Below are 21,718 nucleotides of genomic sequence, written 5' to 3' on the forward strand. Positions count from 1 at the left end.
TTCACAATGGGTAAAAAGCTCAAAATTTTGCAAGAAGGAGGAAAAAAAGGGATTTTTTTTTCCTTGTCTTTGTGAGATTACTAAGCAATAATCCTTTCAAAAATCTTTAATTTAGACTGAAGTCAGTGATAAGACTCTTAATTTGGAATTCAACAGTCTTTCCTAGTACAGGTGTATCATCTGTATATCTGATTAATTTTGACCATTTAATCGAGACATGTTTCTCTTTTCATCCTCTGAACTTAGCTGGTTTTCCTTTAACCTGAAAGGGCTTTTGAAATTAACTGATACAAGCATTTTTCACATATGGAGCCACTTGGGGTACTGCATAACTTCTTAACATAAAAACTACTTATGAAAGTAGTATTTCTCTGGTGAATCTCTGCTTTTCTTTTAAAATTTGTGTCTTCAGTTGAAATTTCTTTTTCCTTAATCTAGAAGTGACTGTGTGTTCATGTTCAGCTGATGTGACTGCCAAGTTTGTACTTCATGCTGTTCAGCTTGTGAAACAAAAAGCATACAGAAGTCATGAGTTCTACAAATTTTCATCCTTACCAGAAAAAGGCACAGTGACTGAAGCATTTCCTGTCTTAGTAAGTTACCTTAAGGGTGGGGTACATAAAGTAATGTATCAGTGCAGTATAACATAACTTATTTGGGATTTTTTTTTCCTAAGAAAAACCTCAGACCCAAGACATTGTGTGTTTGCTACAGTAGTGAATGCATCTGATTTTCAGTTTTGAGAAGATCTCTAATAGCTTGCTAGTGTTTCTGAGCTATTTGGTAATATCATACATGTTAATCTCTTCAATTTGTTTGTACTTGATTATACAAAGCAGTTTGTTTCCCTTTCAAATAGGAACTATGACTTGTTGGATAGTTCAGCATATTTTGCCTTTAGTGTTTAATGCAGTTATCTGGGACATCTTCATCTTGAAGATGAAGGGAATAACTGACTGGCTCACATTCATACATCCTAGGTACAGCAGTCTTAGCCTGGGTAATGCTAGCTCAGGAGTCCAGAACCATCAGGGAATGAGCTATCAGTTCAGGGGTGTGGGTAGCAGAGCCTTCTTCTCAAGTTTGTCAAGTTTGCTTTGCTCAGTTTAGTTGTATAGCTCTAAGGCCTAAGAATAGTTATAACTTCTGTGCTACTCAGTCACTTGCCCTCTGTAAAAATGTCATGTGGGGGACTGTAAGCTGTGTTGGTCCCATTGACACATGAATTTTATCACGTTCTTTAAAAATTGAAACAAGAAAAACCCAGAAAACCCCACCAACCAGACAAAAACAAAACTAACCCAAACCTCCCAAGTTTCATGTCATCTTACTTAGGCAGAGAGTGAGATCTCTTCTTCTAATACCTGTTTTTAGGGGACACACATTAAACTGATCTATGAACTAACCTGTCCACCTGGTTTGAAGGATAAGAATGGAAGACAGAACATTTAACAGCAGTACCTTTCTGTGTAGGGTACTCCTACAGCGTAGAGTACTCCCTGGCACTCTGTTTTGAGGCATTTGTCAGTCATGCTGTTTTGTTGGAGTTTTGTGTTTCCTGAGCCAAGTATAATGTCTTACTTGGTACTGTACAAATCTATACAATTGGAGTAAACTGGACATAAGAGGTCTTTTTTGAATTGTATTCTGATCTTTTTTTTTGGCTTGGGCTGAAGGAGGCTGGGGTCAATAGAAGAGGAAGATGGGAGCTGGAGTCTAACTTTGTGCTTTTGTTACCCAGGCTGGAAAAACCATTGAATTTTGTGTTGCTCGGTGGTGGGCAAGCCTTAGCGATGTTAGCATTAATTACACAATTTCTTTCCATGGTGTACTTTGTGCTGCTCCTCAGTTAAACATGGTAAGTTTTCCAGAGTGCTTGTATTGAATTATTGTGAAATCCTGTAGTAACTCAGAAAAAAATAGCTTTTCTTCTTGCCTGTATTTAGAAACAGTAGAAGTATTTTTGTACGTGAGACTTTCATGTTCTCTCTTAAAAATTGTTAAATAGGAGTTCAGTCCCAGAGAAATGCCAGTTACCATTATTTATGATTTTTTCTATGCCTTTTCATTATAAACCAGTAGTGAAAAAAAGAAAGAGAAAAAAACCCAAACAAAAACCCTAAACTCAACACCAGTAGAAAAAACGTCCTAAAAGGCTGAAAATATAAATATGCTTACAGTACCAAGTGTTTTATGTAAATAAACTTTGCTGGGACCACAGTTCTTGAACTTGAATATCTAGACTTGTTGCTAAAACACCAGCACTCTCAATACCATATTCAGAGTAAAAATTCATTAAAATTTATTTTCTGTTCAGTGTTCTATTGAGATATGGTGATTGATTTGAGATGTATCATTTAGGGCAGTTGAAGGTACAGTGGGTGGGGCAGTGTCATGATTCCTCATGTTCTGTGATACTAAAGGATTGAAAAAGTTGCTTAAAATGTTAGTATGCTATTTAGAGTACTTTGTCTTGGTCCTATGTTCTTTGCTGTCCTATGCAACCTGGCTTGACTCGACACTGCCCACCTTAGGAGAGAGCTCTTTGAGAGCTGGTACCTACATGAAGCAGCACTATGCTAATCTGTCTTGGCTCCTGCCTTTTTTTCAGCTAAAGGCCAGAGCAAATTATAGCTGTCCCATGGGTGAATTCGGATGTATTCAGGCTCTAAGAGCTGAATAAACTGAGGAAGAAAGAGTGGATGCAGTGTGCTAAGGTACCAGGTCTTGAATTGGTAGAGTAGGAAAAGAAAGAGCTGTTGGGGATGGTGTGCACAGCAGCTGCCCCCCAGCCCAGCAGGATTACACCAAATGAATAATGGACAGTGAAAAATAAGATAATGCAAACAGTTTTGCCCTTCCTTTTTGAGCATCAGTAACTTTCATAAAATAAATTTTAATAGTGCTCAGTGTCTTTGTTATGGGATAGAAATAAATTTTTCTAATTATTTTGCCCATCACCAAGTCTGTGTATGCGGTATTGTTTCTCTTTTGCAGAGTTAATCTATTCTCTAATAATAGTCCTAGGAAGCACCATAAAATACTTGTTTTAATTCAATATATACAATATAGAATATTAAATATTGAAAGGAAGTCATCACAAATGCACAAACAAAGGCAGTCCTACTTGAAGTATGACTTACCAGTTCTGTACAAAGTATTTAAATTAGGAAGGGGAAAAAATGGATAAATAAAACTTCGGCTCCAGTTGCTAAAGTTTTGCAAGTCCCAGTATTATGTGCTGTTGTAAAATAGAGATGCACTTGTGACGCTTTCAAAATGACACAGTATTACTTGTTAAAGAATAAATAATTATAGCTTATGTTGTATTTTTGAGGGTCATAGCAGGTGGTCCCCATCTGATGTTGTAAGTGCACAGAAGCATAATTGTTCTATACTCTTCTTCTAGCACGCTTCAGAAGGCATCGTACGGTTTGATGTTCAGTCCCTGTTGAAATACGAAGATATTGCTCCGTGCATAAATCTGAAAAGCTGGGTTCAAACGCTCAGGTGGAGTTTCTGGGGAACTGTTTTGGGAGACTGGGAAACCTCCTCATATGTTGAGTTAAAACAGTAACACTGTAGCAGTGAAATTCAGGATTACAAAAATATTCCTGTCAAATTCAAAGTAGCTTTGGAAGCATCAATTAATTTGTCAGCATTCTCTTTTTTCAAAAACTTTACTTTCCTTAAGCTAACTTGAAAGAAGAAAAATTTACAAAAATATTCTACGCTTTCCAGACACTTAGAGGTAAAAGGTACTTTAATATCTAAAGAAGGAAATTGTAGAGTTATTGGAGTTACTACCTGCTACTGTTTCTTGTTTTGGTTTTTTCATTTTTGTTTTTTTTTTGTGGTGGTTTTTTTTTCCCCTAAGCATCTGCTTGGGATCCTGCCAAACTTAGACCTGGGAAGACTGTCCTCTCTCTCTTGCTTTATTAAAAGTGTTTTTGTAGAATCTTGACCAGATTTTTTTATGAAAAGCTGTGTTTACCTTGTCAGTTTGACACATGCTGATTTGGAGGAAAAACTTTGCTGGAAAATTTCTACAGTGCAACAGTTATTAAAGTTGGTCACTTCAGAAGGATAAAGAACTGCCATATGGTTTAAGTGGTACTTTTGAGATGTGGGGTAGACAATTTCACAGTGCTCAGTAATCCAAAGTTTTCCATTATCTGGGTCTGTCAGTGGAGCCTTGGGCTCTGTCTGGGGCTTTTGGGTACTTGTAAGTGGAATTGAGGTTGCCAGGAGTTTAATGAACATATCACCTAATGTTAGATTCAGAAATAATCCGTTCGATGTGCCCTAAGTGAGGAAATAAAGCTGTCCCTTAATACAGCTTTGCCTCATTCTTGGTTTGGAAAATGGAAATGCTCTTTACTCCTTGTAATATTTAAGGCACTCATCTGACAGTAAATGAACTGCAATTAAGTAAACAATGGAGAAATATTTGTGTATTTAAATTAAGGCATGAATAGTGTCTCTTGAATGAACTAATGAATTATAACACAGAGGAAAAATTACTGTATGGCCTTTCCTTCTGTCTCTTGTTTCAAGTGCTTGGAGGGTGGGTGAATGTTAGGGAGACATATCATGTGTGGTATTACTCCGTTCTTAAGACTTCTGTCAGCAGTCTATCTAGTGTCTGCCAGACCAGGAAACCTGGGTTAAATGGACGTGTGGTCTGACCCAGCCAGCACCCATATCTTACTGGGTGGTTACTCTGTGCCCTTGACGATAAAAGCGCTGACAGAATCTTGGAAACAAATTCTGATCACATAGTTAAAAGTTGCCTGATTTAATGAATGAAATGTAAACTTAAATGATGTCAGACCACCCTGATTCTGCTATTATTTCTGAAGCTGAGATTTTTCCTATATCATTATTGTTTTGTTTATAGCCTTTGATGTTTAAGGTCTAAAATGTTTGGCTGCCCTGAACTTTGGCTGCTTTTCCCAACTGTATCTGAGTTAACATAGACACTCCATAGTGTACATTCTTCTGTGTTACTACTCAGATTTCTGTAAGGCTTCTTACATTCTCTGAAGATATAACCTTCTATAACAAGGAATTATCAATTGTTCTGTCTTCTAATTGCAGTGCCATTAATCTTTCAGTTATGAATACAAGTACTGATTTCAGCATGGATACTAGAAACGGAACCTGACATTTTTTTCCCCTTAAACTTTTAATGGCCTTTAATTTTGAGCATTTAGATATGCTTACTACATTGGCTTTTTTTTTTTTTTTTTTTTTAGCAGTGTCTGTAGTGTCAGTAAACCTTGTTTTTGGACTGACATTAGTTTTAACTGAGGAATTTATGGTGCTTTGATAGTTACAATATATGAGATGTTATGGCATGTGCTGAATTCAGTTGTACCTCAGAACATGCTTCTACTTAAGCAAGACAAATTTTGATAGAAGATACATGTTTCTCAAGAGTACCTTTTGTTGTTTAACTGCAGACCAGTGAGTGCAAAAATAAAACCTTTGGGCTCCAGAGATATTTTACCGAATAATCGTCAACTGTATGAGATGATTTTGACCTATAACTTCCATCAGGTAAGGGTTATGGCAGTTGGTTTTTTTAAAGTTATTGATAAACACAGCATGTTTTCTAAAACCAGGTCTTAATTTTAACTAGCTTTCTCTCAGAAAAGAGGTCTAGATTCACACTCTAGATGCGCTACAGTCAAAATTCCATTCGGTCCACTTTAAAAGCGAGTGTTGCTTGAAACAGGCTACAGCTTAGTTATTTCTTTGAATATGTATGTAAGGATTGTAATTGTTTTATTCTGTAGTAGATTAAATGCTTTAACCTTTCTTTTAATAGCCTAAGAGTGGAGAAGTAACTCCAAGCTGTCCACTTCTTTGTGAATTGTTGTACGAATCTGAGTTTGATAGTCAGCTCTGGATTATTTTTGACCAGAACAAAAGACAAATGGGTTCAGGAGATGCCTATCCACACCAGGTACAGAGTAATGTACTTCTTTTTCCTTCTGTTTGCTGCAGACTGTAAAAACGTTCATTCTTTTTCACCTCCCAAGCCTCTTGTTAGCGCTTAACATTTCTTGATGTGTAGTTTTAATGTTCTTATATGTTCACAAGAAGACATAGAAGGTTCAATGATGATGCATCTCTATCAAAAAAACTCAGATGTGTGTCCATGGAATAGAACATGTTGGGTTTTTTTCTCTCCTGAGGAAGGAGAAAGAAGAAAAGCTGCTGACTTCTGATTTCTTATGATTTTGCTTGGTGCTTCTCAAGAAATGAATTCAAAATCGTGTCGTTCTTTATTTTGTTTTTTTACAAAGACAATACCTTAAACTTTTCTGTGCAAGGTGGAAAGGATCCATTATTTTTCCTGTAGTCTGACTTGTGTGCTGATAGAGCAGAGGCTTCTGTATTCATGAATGTTGTCCTCTGTGCTGTTGATATCTTCAAACAGCTTTTTTAATGCTTCAGCTTTTTTTACTTCCTGTTGCCATCTTTTGCACAACACTTGTAGATACTCTACTCTCTGTGGCAATCTCTGCCGTAACAGACTGTGTGTCTGGATCATGGGGGAAGTAGGGAGAAATGAAAAAAAGAAAAAAAAAATCACAAAAGAAGCTTTTTTCATAATTTTTTTGTTTTGAAACTGTTTTTTACCAATCTAAAATCACAGTTGAATATCATCAATGTAATGTTAACTTTGATAGATTGATCATTCTGGAAGTGTACAAAAGATAGTTTCAAGAGACATGCTTTAAAGTTTATAAATTATTTTCAGAAATTGCATTGTTTTCCTGGTTTTTAGTTCTGTTGTTGCTTGTTTTGGGTTTTTTTGGGATTTTTTAAAATAACGGAGACAATATCTGCATCTTCCTGAGTAACAAGCTCAGGACAAAGAGTCTGGCAGCTCTTTAAACTGCATCTCACAGGAATACTGAGTCCCTTGGTGTGAAAATTGGTAGAGTGTTTGGGACAGGAGAAGATGTTTTGTGGTCTAAACTGCAAAGCACCCCAACATAGTAAATTGAAAGTGTATTAAGGCAAACCTGCCAAGGTTTTGAAGTGAAAGCTTAACAGGAATTCTGATTATTATTTTAACAGTTAATTTGTTCCTATTTTAATACTGTATTATGTCAGCCTGTCTCGTGGTCTGAAAACTTAATTTCTTTTTCAGTCAGTACAAAATGTGTTTTGGTTGCTATCATGTCTTGAAAACACTCTTGTTTTCAGGAGATTCCAAAACCAAGCAATCTGGTATAGTTTAAATGGCTAGAGCTATGAGGATCAAGAACATGGCTGTCTTATTTCTGGGCTTCGGGGTTTTTTATGAATGGTGAAATACTTAATCTTGACATTTATGAGAACTTCTTTCTTTCAGTATTCTGTGAAACTGGAAAAAGGAGATTATACCATTCGGTTACAAATTCGTCATGAGCAGAACAGTGAGCTGGATCGCATCAAAGACCTGCCCTTTATTGTTTCTCACAGGTTGTCTAGTACCTTGAGCTTAGATATTTATGAAAACCATAGCCTTGCTCTCTTAGGGAAGAAGAAATCCAACAGTTTGACGTTACCACCAAAACACAGTCAGCCATTCTTTGTTACTTCTCTGCCTGATGACAAGTAAGTTATGAAGTTGTTTTTCTCATTGCATCTAGGCAACTGCCTCTGCACCTCACTAAAATGATACTTTAATAGTGTCTACCTGTCCAGGCTTGGTAATTCCTTGTGTCGCTCTTCCCCTGCTTGGCTTCTTTATTGTAGTTTCCATGAAACCTTAGTGAACCTGGGTTTAACACTGGGCTTACTTTCTTTGAACAGAATACCTAAAGGAGCAGGACCAGGATGTTATCTTGCAGGAAGTCTTACTCTGTCTAAAACAGAACTTGGAAAGAAAGCTGTGAGTATATGGAATGGATGACGGGGGTTTTTCTGAAATTCTTTCTAGCGAGCAAATGGCATGCCAGGAAGTGCTGTATTGTGTGGAGTTAGCACTTTAAAGAGCATTAGATTTGGTAACATAATACGTTTTAGAAGCAGTTGTTTCACTATAAAGTCAGCATAACTTCTAAGTAGTTCTATTATTATTTTCATCTTCTAATTTCAAATTTCATTGCATTTTCTAAATTTTGAGTTTTAATTCTTTTACTCTGAAATCTTTTATTTCTATAAGCAACTGCTTTTTTGTTGGTGTGCAGCCTTTAAAATTGAACATCTGTAACTCCCTAGCTTAATGTAATTTTTGAATGAAAAATACGTGCATATAGTGTTATGTGCATGTTGGTTCTGTAAGACTCTTTGTTGCTTGCATGCAATTTTCAGCAAAAACACGTGCTTTCTAAACACATATGTTACCATTACCAAGTAGTAGGAATTGTGCTGACTCAAATACATAAACAGATTTTCTTACCTGCTACACACTGATGTTGTCAACCACTAGTATGACTGTATGCTTCAACAAAATGGTATAAGATCTCTGTGTGTGATGCTAGAAAAAGAAGCATCTTTTTGCTCATAACGCAGCATCCTGTGAAAAATGTTTTTTTAACTTGTATGACTCTATAATGCAACAGTGATTATAGTAACCATGTCACTTTTCTGTGTATCTGGTGCTACAGTGTTTAGAAGATTCCCTTAGCTGTCTTTAAACAGATGGTAAGCCTGAGACTAAATTTTAGTCAATCCTGGTGATTGTTAGTACTCAGAGGTAGTTGATCTGTGTCCATATACCACTAGATATGGCTGAACAACGTCTGAAACTAGAATACATCTTCATAGAAAATAAGTTTCTGTGAGTAGGTTGGCATATACCTTTAGATCTTGTTGAGCATAAAAGTTTAGTTAATTCAATCTGAATTGATTGTAGCTAGTACTTTTAGGGCAGATTGCATGTAACTGCAGGTGAGAATGTATCAGGAGAATTTGTGTCAGTGAGGAAAAACCCAGTAAGTAGGAGCTCTAAAACACCTAGTTTAATATTTGTGATTCCTGCAAGGTTGCAAATGTGCTTTTATGAAATCCATGATAAATCAGTTACACTAGTCTAATTTAGTTTCCCTAGCTAGAACTGTGCGCTTCCTTGAACTACTGTTTGCAATTCTTGCATGTTCTATTTTAAAACCAGACTAAGTGGCTATGTACAGTGGTTTCTGGGATAGGAAGCAGGAGATAGGTAGATACAGCCTGTCAAATTTCATGTGATGGGGAATACTTGAGATCTTACACAGAAGGACATTCTAGCTGAGGTGTCTCTCATGTCATAGTATAAAGCATTACTCTTATGATCATATTTCAATGGAAAAAGGATGGTATCAAATAGCATCTGATACTTTCTGCTGCCTTTAGTGAACCTCAATACGTACCAGGAGACAAAAAAAGGAGGACTAGGCAGCAAAGTTGTCTCTAAGTCAGTGGGTGGATGCAAGGTAAGGGAAAATGTATCTTAATTTGTCTATATTTATTATGAAATAGAACAATGCCACTAAACAGTCAAAAAGCTAAAATTCTAAGGCTGGATTTCTGTAATTTATTAATTGAAGCTAAGTGGTTAACAACACTTGCTTATATTGCAGGAGTAATGGATTGTATATACAGTGATGCATTGGTTTATTAATTTTAAAAACCTGAAAGGGCATGCTTTAAGAGCATGTTTGATCATAGATGTGACTCTCTATAGGTTGGAAATCTGTAGGTTGGAAGTATAACTATTAATTGTACAGAGAAGGTGTCTCCATCCTGTGTGGTGTGTGCATGTTTTCTTACAGTATGTTATTCTAACTCCCAGGGGCAGTCTGCAGCAAAGCGACAAGGAAAATTTAAAAAGGTACTGAATGTTAGTTTTTGAAAAAGATATACTGAAGTCTTTTTGCATATGACTTAAAGAATTTGTCTACCAGTCTTGGTTTTTAATTTGTCTCCTTCATCTACCTGCTTAGACCTGAGTTACTTACTTCAGCACCTTAAGTATGTTTACTGGTAGAATGACAAAACACTACTGTAACACATAGCTGAGAGGCACGTGTGCATCTGTATACTTCTGCAACAAGTGCTGTAAAAATGCATGTGGTGTTAGTGGTCTGCGATTTTTCATGTTATTAAATACTCAGAAATGTTCAGTGTTTGTGCTCAAGATTTTTTGTGGCAAGCATTTCTGCCTATTCTGTCTGCAGGTTAAGAGTTAAATATAAACCTAACACTTTAATTTGAATTGAATAATTGAAATCTAACTATATTCCCAGTCTACTAAATTGAGAGTTGTCTTCTTTACGGCCACAAAAAGTATACAGTAGGAAGCTAGAGTTTATACAGTCATGTAGCAGGTAGTAATATTCACAGACTGAATTTTGGAGTGTGTATAAGATAGTTTAGAAAGGGGGTGACTTTTAATATAACAGTGTTTAATATTGTGCTTTCTCATATTTTCACATCAGGTCATACAATAATTTGCCAGCAGAGTGTGAAACGAGTTTGTTTAAAAGATGCAAAAAAATATTTTACTAGACTACTTACATAACATTACTGGGTTTTTTCTTGTTCTTAAGTTGTAATGGTATTTACTTGCTGTTGATTTCAAGGTACTTTGTTCTCGAGTGACATGCAGATTAGTCAGGATTCTTGTTAGAAGTAAGACCTAAGAACTATGACTAATATAGTTTATAGTCATGTGTCCAGTCCATTATTTTGTGAATAGTGAGCTGGAAGCTGAACCTGCTAACTTACTCTGGTCTTGGTGTAATAAGCGTGTGGGAATGTGATCAGGCTTTCCAAGCAGGATTTTAGTGTACGTTGCTGAGTTTTATTTTCATACCTGAAAATCATGCAGATCACCTTTAGAAAGATAATTTAAAATCCCCTGTGAATGCATGGCTTCCTGTTGAATAGGGTATAAGATCTTCACTAAGTGAATCTCTAACAAGGGAGTTAAACTCTCATAATAATACAATTTGAATAACAAAACTATTAAACAGATTCCAGAGGTTGTAGTCTTTTGGGGGTTTTTTTTGGTTGTTGGGGTTTTTTTCCTTTGGTTTTAGAACAGAGATTTGTGTTCAGATCTGAGCAGTAAAACCACCCAAGCCCAGATAAAAACTGTCCTTCTTGTTACTTCCATCTACTAATGGATTAGTAATTCCATTACTAATCAGTGTACTAGCAGCAAATAAACTAGTGGATTTCTGCAGGGCTCCATCTTCAGGCCTGTGCTCTTCAGCATCTTCATCAATGACTTGGACACAGGACTGGAAGGGGTACTGAGCAAGTCCGCAGACAATACTGAATTGAGAAGAGCTGTTGTCTCCCTTGAAGGCACGAAGGCCCTGTTGAGAGACCTTGACAAAATAGGGGGCTGGGCAATCACCAACCATAGGAAGTTCAACAAGGGAAAGTGTTGGATTCTGCACCTGGGATGGGGCAACCCTGGATGTATGGACAGACTGGGGAATGAGATGCTGGAAAGCAGTGCCATGGAAAGGGACCTGGTCAATGGCAAGTTGAACATGAGTCAGCAGTGCCCTGGCAGCCAGGAGGGCCAGCCCTGTCCTGGGGTGCATCAGGCACAGACAGCATCACCAGCCGGGCAAGGGAGGGGATTGTCCCACTCTGCTCTGCACTGGGGCAGCCTCACCTGGAATATTGTGTGCAGTTTTGGGTGCTACAATATCAGAAAGGTATGAAACCATTAGAGGGTGTCCAGAGGAGGGCAATGAAGATGATGAAGGGCCTGGAGGGGAAGCTGCATGAGGAGCAGCTGAGGTCACTTGGTCTGTTCAGCTGTGGGAGAGAAGACTGAGGGGAGACCTCATTGCAGTCTGCAATTTCCTCGTGAGGGAAAGCGGAGCCACAGGCACTGGTCTCTTCTCTGTGGTGACCAGTGACAGGACCTGAAGTGGCCTGAAGTTGTGTTGGGGAGGTTTAGATTGGATATTAGAAAAAGGTTCTTCACCCACAGGGTGGTTGGGCACTGGAACAGGCTCTCCAAGGAAGTGGTCGCAGCACCAGCCTGACAGAGTTCAAGAAGCGTTTGGGCAATGTTCTTGAGCACATGGTTTTACTGTAGGAGATGGTGCTGTGCAGGGCCAGGAGTTGGACTTGATGATGCTTGCGTACCTTCCAACTCGGTATATTCTGTGAAATAAAACACCTGTGTATTTCAGAGCATTGTTCTGCAAGAGCTCTAATTAACACATTTTGCTGAGAATGCAACTCAGAGGCCTTCCTAGTTTAAAAATTTTGATATTGACCTTGCCCTGTCATAAGTTTACATGCAGTTAAGATGTTTATCAGCACAGAAAACTTGTTTATATGTTTCTTTTGTGATGTAGACAGTCAAAAAAGTATGTGTAGATTTTTCATGTTTTTCAAAGACAGGTCCAGGCCCTCTTGTAAGATTAGGAGCCCTCTTTGCCACAAGGGCATGCTGCTGGCTCATGTTCAACCTGGTGCCCACCAGGATGCGAAGCTACTTTCGTATTGGATGGCCCCCAGCATGTACTGTGCCTGGATTTATTCTTTTCCAGTTCTTGCACTTACCTTTGTTGAACTTCATGAGGCTTCTGTTGGGCCCATTTCTGCAGCCTTTTGAGTTCCCTCTGGATGGCAGCAGACTTCCTGGCATATCAGCCACTCCTCCTGGTCTGGTGTCAGTAGCAAATGTGCTGAGGGTGCCCTCCTCCCCATCATCCAGGTAATTAATGAAGATATTGAACAGGGTTCAATCCAGAATTGACCCCGGGACACACAATTAGTTACTGACCTCCAACTGTGTGTCACTGATCACCCTCTGGCCCCGGACATTCAGCAGGTTTCAGTCTGCCTGACTGCATCTCTGATTTTGCATAAAAGCAGTTTGTGGTTATGCCAGGAAATAGCAGCCTAGTTTTCCAAAGACAGTTAATTCTTTTATAACTGTACAAAAATGTTAAGGGGTTCTCTCCACATAATAAACAGGTGTCTTTGTTTTCCTTTGTAATGCAGTTACAATCTGATGACTTTTTCCACTTGTCTTCAAGCTTTGTCCAGAACATAGTTAGAATGAAAAACATATCATTGACTTTTTCTGGTCTGTAAGAATAATTTTTTGTTGGTTTACATAATGCAACTTTTGAACAGCAATATGTAACAATTAGCCAAGGGATGGAAAGTTTCTACAACTTTCTCCCTATTCTGCTATCCTTTCTTCCAGTTTGAAGCAAGAAATGCATTATGCAGGTATTGATAAGTACTAGTGGAAGACTAATAAATACCATTGTGAAGTCAAATGAAAAAGGGTGACTTCCTTTGAGCATTAACATACTATCCCTGTTTAATCATGAGGTGTTCAAAAATAGGATGAAGTATGTGTCTGATAAAATTTTGTGTAAGCCTGCCTGGTGACTTCAAGAAGCTTAATTAATTTTCTATTAAGTGAGAGTTGCCATAAAAATAAGCAACACTGCACAAATTGTAGGCCTCTTAAAACAGATTCAGATTCCATATGTATATTCATCTTTATGTGCAGACAGGCATTAATATGAAGATACTTATTAAATGGAAAATGAGACCTGGGATGTGTTCCTAGAGGGAGCTCTTTTTCCTGTGGTTAGTTTTGCTGCGAATGCTTTGAAGTACAAATAACAATAGTTTTATATGTGTTTTACATGTAAAGTACTAGATGTTAAAACACCAGAGAGAAATCTAAATAGAAATTTGGAAGCCAAATTAACTGTTAATTAACCTCTTTTAAAAGGTGACTGTTTTGAGGGCACTGTGTTTGTTTATGTGTGCAGTTTGTAGTTAAAAGTAAACCCAGTGAGGATTATGATACTCCACAGAGTACACTGACCAAAGTGCATATCCTGTGTGCTTCCCAATACTGCGTATCTTTCTAGAGGATAAATTTGAAAGTTTCCTTAAAGAAATTTTTTCAGTGGATAATATGCTCACTTGCTGTCTTTCTCTGTCTATAGCTCTGTATCTTTTTATAGTTATATATAAAATGAAATCCAGTACACTACTCTAGGAATTCTGTTCCTGTCAGAGAGAAGTTTGAATAAGAAAACACATTGAACTGCTGAATTGTGAAGAGCTGCCTTTCTTCTCCTTAGTCTCTAATGATTTATGTTTCTGTAATGGCAATGACAGTGCCATTCTGAAATCTTCTGGTATCTGGGGAGTTACCAAGTGTTATAGATGATCCTAGTGTTTGCAGATAAAATAAATAAAGAAGCCTTCAGTCCATCTTAAGGCCTTGTAATAGTTTAGTTAAATGTGATAAACACCTAAACTTTATCCCATGAAGTAAGTTTGAGGTCTGTGGAGAAGTGTGCTCTGTAAGCTCTTTTGAGAGTAGGGTACCTGGGTCTGAAGGTCATTGTTTTCCTTTCAATGGTCATAGCTTGTAAGGCTTGCAGAACCTCATGAGACCAAAAGTACCTATGTGAGAGAAAGGGGAGATGACATTTTACTGTTGATGGTTTAGCTACATGGGATTAGTCTCTCAAAATGCAAGTGTTCATCCACATAAGTGAGATTTTGTTAATCCAATTATGTTTGGTTTGAAACTTAAATCAGAGTTACAGAGCCTTCTCATATAGACAAGGCTTGAGAATGCAGAGGTCATCTATATATGTAACTCCAAAAATACGTTGCCACGTGAAATGAAAAAGGACTTTCAAGAAGGAAATCCTCAACTATTGGAAGAGTATTTCTTAGAAAGTCAGGTTTCTTTTGTAGGAAAATACTAGTCTCAATAGAGGGAGGACATCTTTTAGAAAACATTGTAAATTAAGATTTTTGTGCTGAATTAGCTTATTAGACTTCTTAGAATGTTTGGTTTGCTTTAGTGAACTGTATTGTTGCTTTCTGCAACAATATTTACCTTAGTGAGCCCCATACCATGTTCCTGACCTCTTCCTGTGTGTACTTACTTCCATGACCTGTTTTGTCATGCTCTGGCCTAGGTCTTGCTGGAGGCTCATTTAGGTGTACTGACTGGTCGTGCACTTCATACTTGAAATGCATGTGTGCAGGATAGTTCTGTGAAAGCTACATGTTAATGCAGATTAGTTATCTAAACTAGTTTTCAAAAAATATTTAAATGTATTTAAAAATATTTAAAGTATTTAAATTTAAAGCTGGAAAAATTGTTCTAAGGGGATATTGTAGTCACTTTTACCAGTATTGTGTTCAGTAACCCACAGCAAGATGCTGTTCTGTTTGAACTATAAGTTCAAATAAAATTTTTCTGCATCATGATTTTTGAATGTTTCAGAAGTGTAATATTGAAGTCCCTTTCTGCAGTTTCTGTCACCCTTTTACTTGCTATTTAAGTAACTTTAACTCCATCTTGTACACAAGGGTTCATTTTATTACACAGCACTGACTTGGTTTATGGGAAGTATTCCCACAAATGTATTCTGGAATAATTGGTAAGAATAATTAAATTGCCACAGTAATTGAGCATGTGGCTCAATATTTTGCACCGTGTTGAAACAGAGTAGAGGTATCTAGAGGATTTAAACTTCCATGATATTCTCTGTGAAATATCTGATATGTAAAGTAAAGGGATATGTGCCCTCACTCTGTAGGTAGAGGCTTGTTTAAAGATTGCAACATTAAAACCAAAAAGAATGAAATGGCCTCACTCAGCAGTTTGATGTTTTAGAAGCAATGAATGAAATCTAATGCTACCTTATTTGCAAACTTCTATGTAACTTCAAGAACATGGTCTGAGTTAGGATTTTCCTTTTAAATAGCTGTAACTGATCTTCTCATGGTGGTTATTGACTGGTGTAGCATGAACTCAAACTATAGTGATATTTCTATGCTATCATTTAAGGTTTAAAAAAAAAATCTTGCTGTTGTGTCTACTTAATTAGAACAGAGATACAGGTGAAACTGGAAAGTCTGTGGCAGCAAACTGGAAATCAGTTGACTGTGGATGCATCAGTATGCACATGGAAGAAATAGTATCTTGAGAGGAATAAGCATATCCTGTGACATGTTTCATGTTTATCCTACTGTGGTATTATTTTTTAGAATTCAGCCATCTTTATTCATTTGTTTATTGCCAGATTTGTAGAATAGGATCTCTGTCTTTTTTCCCTTAGCCTTTTAACCAAGTTACCTGCTTTTTTATCAACAAACAAACAGAAAAACACCTTCCTTATTCCTTAACTAATATTATGTAAAATTATGTGAATGTAAAAATGTCAAAGTGGCTAGATTTTAGGCTTTCTTTTCTTATACCTAGTATGCTGTTTTAATATTTACATTCTTGCATTGCTTAGAATAAAAACTTAAAGGAGTTCCTGAATTTTTACTGTCTAATATCTTTGCTCTCAGAACCCTTACTCACTGTATGTGTAGCTCAGAGTAGTTGCTGGCTATGATGTAGCTTTCATACGACATCAGATAAAAATGTACTGTATCCCTCTCAGTATGTGTCTCTTTTCCCACCTCCAGGATGTCCTTACTGTTCACTATCATCTGATACCATCACCATCAAAGAGTAAAAATGGCAGCAAAGAGAAAGAAAAAGAACAGGAAAAAGAAAAAGATGCAAAAGAAGAATTTGCTGAAGCTTTAAGAGACCTAAAAATACAGTGGATGACCAAGTATGTCTGCTGTCATTACTACACAAGCTTGAAGCAGCTTGAAGTTCACAAAAATACTCAAAATCTGTCTTTCATGCTATATCCTTCTATTTTCTAGGCTGGATACCACTGACATGTATAGTGAGTTGAAAGAAGCATTTCCTAATCATCTTCCTTTGTATGTTGCAAGACTTCATCAGCTGGATTCTGAAAAGGTTATTTAGCACTTCTTACACTTAATTTGTCTCAATACATCCATGTAGCTTAAGCAACTGAGCCTTTCTTTGTATACATTTGAAATTGAAGTGACTGTACTCAGTATTAAAAAGCAGAAATTTCTAATTAAAGTGACAGGTGCCTCCCTTGAGTGTGATTTACTTAATCCCACAGCAGAATAAAAGAAAGGATGCCTAACCAGAGTGTGTTTGCTCATCAAGTTATGCCTTGTTCAGTTAAACAGATTGTAAATTTTCTTGCATACTTAGTCTACAACAGTTTTATTCTGAATGGTGGCTACTGAGACAAACACACATCCCAATTCTTTTCCTCTTCTGCACTGGTAATTTCTCCTAGCAGCATGACTCAGACAACTGAGGACAGTTACCCCCTAAAGTGACACAGCTAAATCCAGGTTCTTCCATCATTGTCCTCAAAAATAGGAGCTGTGAACAGAACAGTTTGCATGTGGGTTTTTTTTTTTTAATCTTGAAGGCAAACACTTTTGTGCATATGCCACTAGCTTGAATATTTTTCTTTTTATTTGGTTCTGATTTGATATTTATTTCTGAATTGAATAACCACTGCATTATATAAGAGTACTGATTTGTACTGAAAGGTGATTTTCTTTCTCTGCATTTTGCTTATACCAACCTCCTATTTCAGTTTGTTTTCAGTGAAATGGACTAAGCATGCAGGAAATCTTGAAGACTTTTCAGAGTTCTTTAAGCAAAATTTGAATGAAGTGGAGAAAAGAGCATGTTGAATTATCAAACGTTATTTCTGCATAGCTTTGCAATCACCCTAGTGTTAGTAGAATCAACAACGAAGTAGTGTGATTTCATGGTGCTCAACATCTTTTTGTATTCTGCTTTTAGGAGCGAATGAAAAGACTTGATGAAATCGTTGAAGCTGCAAATACAGTAATCTCTCATATTGATCAAACAGCATTAGCAGTATATTTTGCCATGAAGACTGATCCTAGGCCTGATGCAACTACTATAAAAAAGTACCTACCCAGTAAATAATTTTCCTGCATCCTATTTCTGTAGTCTATGTACTTTGTCTCAGCATGTAAGAAATGGAATGACTGTAACTTTTTTTGATAGCTTGTATTATTTTATTGTGGCACAGGCAATTTAAAATATGACTATACAATTATTGTGTTCTCTTATTATATCTCCAGAATGCAGGGACACTGAAACTTCCAATTTTTATTTATTCAATAAAATAAACAGGGGTGCTTTCAGGATGTAAATGTATCAGAAAAATGGGATATTAAGTTGTTTTGTCAAGCTTAATCTAAGATCAGAGGGACCACTGGAGTATCAGTAGAAGTATCTGTTTGAATGCTATCTGCCTTTTCTTTGTTTTGCAACCTTTCAGATCTGTGTTTGAAGACAAAATTTACACCAGCCTAAGAAGTAACTGCTTGCAAAAAATTTCATTTGTGAAAAGTGTGATCATGTGCTTCAGAGTATTTTTGAGACCCATTGTTCTTATTTAGTTTTAGATTGTTCCTCTGTGCTATCACTATATATATCCTTAGGAAGACAGTATTTTGAAGGTGACACCTTAGGCTAGAGAATAAGAGAAGATAGAGATGGATTTTGCTGTGTGTAGCATGGTGCTGTTTTAGTAACAGAACAGCAGATCTGAATATTAGGCCCTTAAAATGGGAGATGCATCTATGTTGATTATCTATAAAATACCAGATTTCAGTTGTAAAGCTAGTCTGTCTGTTCTGGCTATCCTGAATTCAGATTTGTGTGTAATTCTAGAATTGCTGATATAAAAGCAAAGCCTTGACATAATAAACTTCATTCTAAACATTTCTTGGTAAGTTGATCCATTAGGTCATGTGGTTTGAATATAACATCTGAAATTGAACACCAAATTCAATGCTTTAAATGGATGCAATTCCTTTGAAGTCAGCAGAATTGTATCTGCTTATGTTAGTGGTGGATTTCACTCTCTGTTTACAAAGCCAGGAACTATAAAGCTGTATTTCTAGATGCTGGCTTACTTTTAGAATCCTGAGTTGTCCTTGCCTTAAGTCATCTAAGGCATTTCATATGCAGAGGAATGATTGAGTATCTTTAATGAATAGTGTCTTTAGGTAATCTTTTATGATTAGTTTAATTTATAGTAAATAGCCTTTCTTTAAAAATTATCTTTCTGCTTATTTTCATTTTGTACCGATGCCTTTTTCTGGTCTTAAAATCAAGAGTCAAATATGGTTAGAAAGGAAAAGGGATTTTACCTTGGTATTTATTTTAAGGATCCTTAGGTGCACACGTCCAGGTGGAGTGTGCTGAAATGCACACCACAATGCCCACTCTCAAAAGATCTGGTATAACATTATAGGTTTTACTAATTAGCATATCTATCAAAAATTCTCCAATGAGAGGCTCGAGTGAGCCCCCCTCCCCAAGGAGCCTTCCCCTGGATAGTTCTATCTTAATTTACAGAATGTGTTCTGGAGAGGACCTTGGGGTCTGGGGCACATCAACCCTTACTTATGAAGATTCTAAAATGTTTAGTCTCCTAGCTGAACAAACAAGTCCAAGAATGTAGGCAAAAAGCACTAAGAATACAGAAGCTGTAAAAAGGTATAACGGGTATAAAAGAAAAGGCAAAAAATCATCATGACATCAGTGTGTACTAACTACTGTAAACTTTTAAACTTAAACTGAGTTAGCACTGTTTTTGTTCTTAAGGAGGTATTTGCAAAAGGCTCTAAATACTTTTCATACTGTATTTTCTTTCCCTAGTGAAATGGAAAAACAGAAGAGTACTTTAGTGGATGCACTTTGTCGAAAGGGAAGTGCACTGGCTGACCAACTTCTTCATCTGCAGACCCAAGAAGGGGCTGCTTCCAGTGATGCAGAAGGCAAAGATGAGGATCATGAGAGCTGCTCGGAAGCTTTGACAGAGACATTCTGGGAAACAACAAAATGGACTGATCTTTTTGACAGCAAGGTAAGAGACCAGAGCAGATTTTTTTTCATTTGCATGTTGGGTTTTCTGATGTTTTTTTTTCTGGAATTATGCACTGCCTTTGTGTGCACAGCCTTGTACATTCCTCTCTTCTACTTTTCCATGATGTCCCCGTATGTTGTGCTTCCTTTATGACCTCTTTCCACGGTGATTTTGCCAAGCCTGTCAAATCCATGGTAAGCCCATCTCTGTGCAAATGAATGTAGAGATTAAGGGAAGGGTGTAAGACAGTACCAGACTTCCACGAAAAAGCTGCTTCCTTTATTGAATTGCTTCTTTCTGTACTTTCCAGGGAATATTTTTGATTAACCTGTGCGCTGTTGTAGCTGTACACACAGAAGTGTGCAGCATCCATACCCTGTTCAGTCCTGCATGCTGTAGCCTCTTCCACACTATGGACAAGAGAAGTTTTGTGTTTTGCTGTCAGTAATGTCTGTAGAGGTAAAGGAGAAACCCTTGGAAATAATTATGCTTACATGTTTATTAGCACAGGCTTCCCTGACATTTCAGAGTTCCTGATCCTGAGAGCTGAATTTTTTTTCTCCTTCATTCAAGACAGCAATTTCAGAGGGGAAAAAAATTCCATTGTCGGTGATTAGTTATGTAGCTTTTAATTTAGAGAGGTTTTGACTTTGTATTTTTAACTTTCGAGCTATTGATGTTAATTAGTTTCTGAACTTAACTGTCACATATGGCTGTGTTTTAGTGGAAGATGGAGTGACCAGGGTATTTGTTGATAATTATGTAAAATTACCAAAGCACTTCAGATAGTTACAAAAGAGAAACTTCTAAGAGTAAAGAAAAAAAAGAACAAAAACATGTAACTTCCCTGACAGTAGATAAACTTCCTGTAAGAACTTGTGCTTTGGGTGGAGGCTTGATCAAGAAGGTTGATGGTGCTTACCCTCCTCACTTTAATGTATATGTCCTTGTACACATACATCTTTTCAGCATATCTCTTCTAATCATTAACTGATTATAATATGTGGTAGCAGATTTTGGTGCTTCAATCATATTGTTTTGCACATGATTTTCTTGCTGTCTGTTTGTAAATGCAATACTTTGTTCCAGTACAGTAACCCCTGGTTTACTTCTGTCTCCTGTTTTTTATTTTTTTAAAGCTGATGGGAATAATTTCTGTGGAAGAATGCCAATATAGATGTTTTGTTGGTGTTTCACTCTTTGGCTTTTATTTCAAGACAGATAACATTGTTGAGCTGTGTGCTCTGGGCCTGGAATAAGTAACTCTGATTTGAATTCTACAGATGAGGAATTGAACCTCTCTCTTTGACTGGCTTAACCATGGATTTGTCAAATATTCAGATTTTGCTCTGAAAATAGATTATTCCGTATTGTTAAATTGGTACTAAAAGACCAACAAAACTTTTCTAGATTTTTGTAGCATTTCACATGGAAATAACTTCCATCCTGTTTATGTAATATGTCTTCTTTTTCCTACTTTTTTGAGTTTTATTACTCAAATTGAAATCTAAACTGATTGACTGTCATGAGAGCTACAGAGCTACTTGCAGGGTGCAAACATGGCAGTTCAGTAGGTAAAACAAAAGCTGTGCATGCAAGCAAAGCAAAACAAGGAATTCATTCACCACTTCCCATGGGCTGGCAGGTGTTCAGCCATCTCCAGGAAAGCCAGGTTCCATGATATGCAACCGTGACTTGGGAAGACAAACACCATCACTCCAAACTTTCCCCCTTTCTCCTTCTTAACCCAGCTTTATATGCTGAGTGTGGTGTCATATAGTACGGCATATCCCTTTGGTCACTTGGGGTCTGCTGTTCCGGCTGTATCCACTCCCAGCTCCTTGGGCACCCCCAGCCTTCTCACTGGTGGAGTGGGATGAGAGGCAGAAAAGGTCTGGACTCTGCAAGCACTGCTCAGCAACAGCTAAAACATTCCTGAGTTATCAACACTGTTC

At 37.2% G+C, this 21,718-nt stretch overlaps 1 protein-coding gene across 2 annotated transcripts in view; it reads left to right on the forward strand.

The window, feature by feature from the left end:
• The window catches only part of TPP2 (tripeptidyl peptidase 2), a 55,376-nt gene that overhangs the window by 25,238 nt on the left and 8,420 nt on the right, over positions 1 to 21,718 (forward strand). The window contains exons 17-28 of one of the 2 annotated variants that reach the window (XM_039563180.1): positions 439 to 593; positions 1,742 to 1,858; positions 3,410 to 3,510; positions 5,466 to 5,562; positions 5,834 to 5,971; positions 7,373 to 7,617; positions 7,816 to 7,894; positions 9,779 to 9,817; positions 16,435 to 16,586; positions 16,684 to 16,780; positions 17,660 to 17,790; positions 19,556 to 19,763. In XM_039563180.1, the coding sequence (XP_039419114.1) occupies positions 439 to 593; positions 1,742 to 1,858; positions 3,410 to 3,510; positions 5,466 to 5,562; positions 5,834 to 5,971; positions 7,373 to 7,617; positions 7,816 to 7,894; positions 9,779 to 9,817; positions 16,435 to 16,586; positions 16,684 to 16,780; positions 17,660 to 17,790; positions 19,556 to 19,763 (1,559 nt within the window). The remainder of the gene's footprint in view (positions 1 to 438; positions 594 to 1,741; positions 1,859 to 3,409; positions 3,511 to 5,465; positions 5,563 to 5,833; positions 5,972 to 7,372; positions 7,618 to 7,815; positions 7,895 to 9,778; positions 9,818 to 16,434; positions 16,587 to 16,683; positions 16,781 to 17,659; positions 17,791 to 19,555; positions 19,764 to 21,718) is intronic. The other variant, XM_039563232.1, reaches the window with a different exon arrangement.

Source organism: Corvus cornix, chromosome 1 (genome assembly GCF_000738735.6).
Source record: "Corvus cornix cornix isolate S_Up_H32 chromosome 1, ASM73873v5, whole genome shotgun sequence".
Lineage (NCBI taxonomy): Eukaryota > Metazoa > Chordata > Aves > Passeriformes > Corvidae > Corvus > Corvus cornix.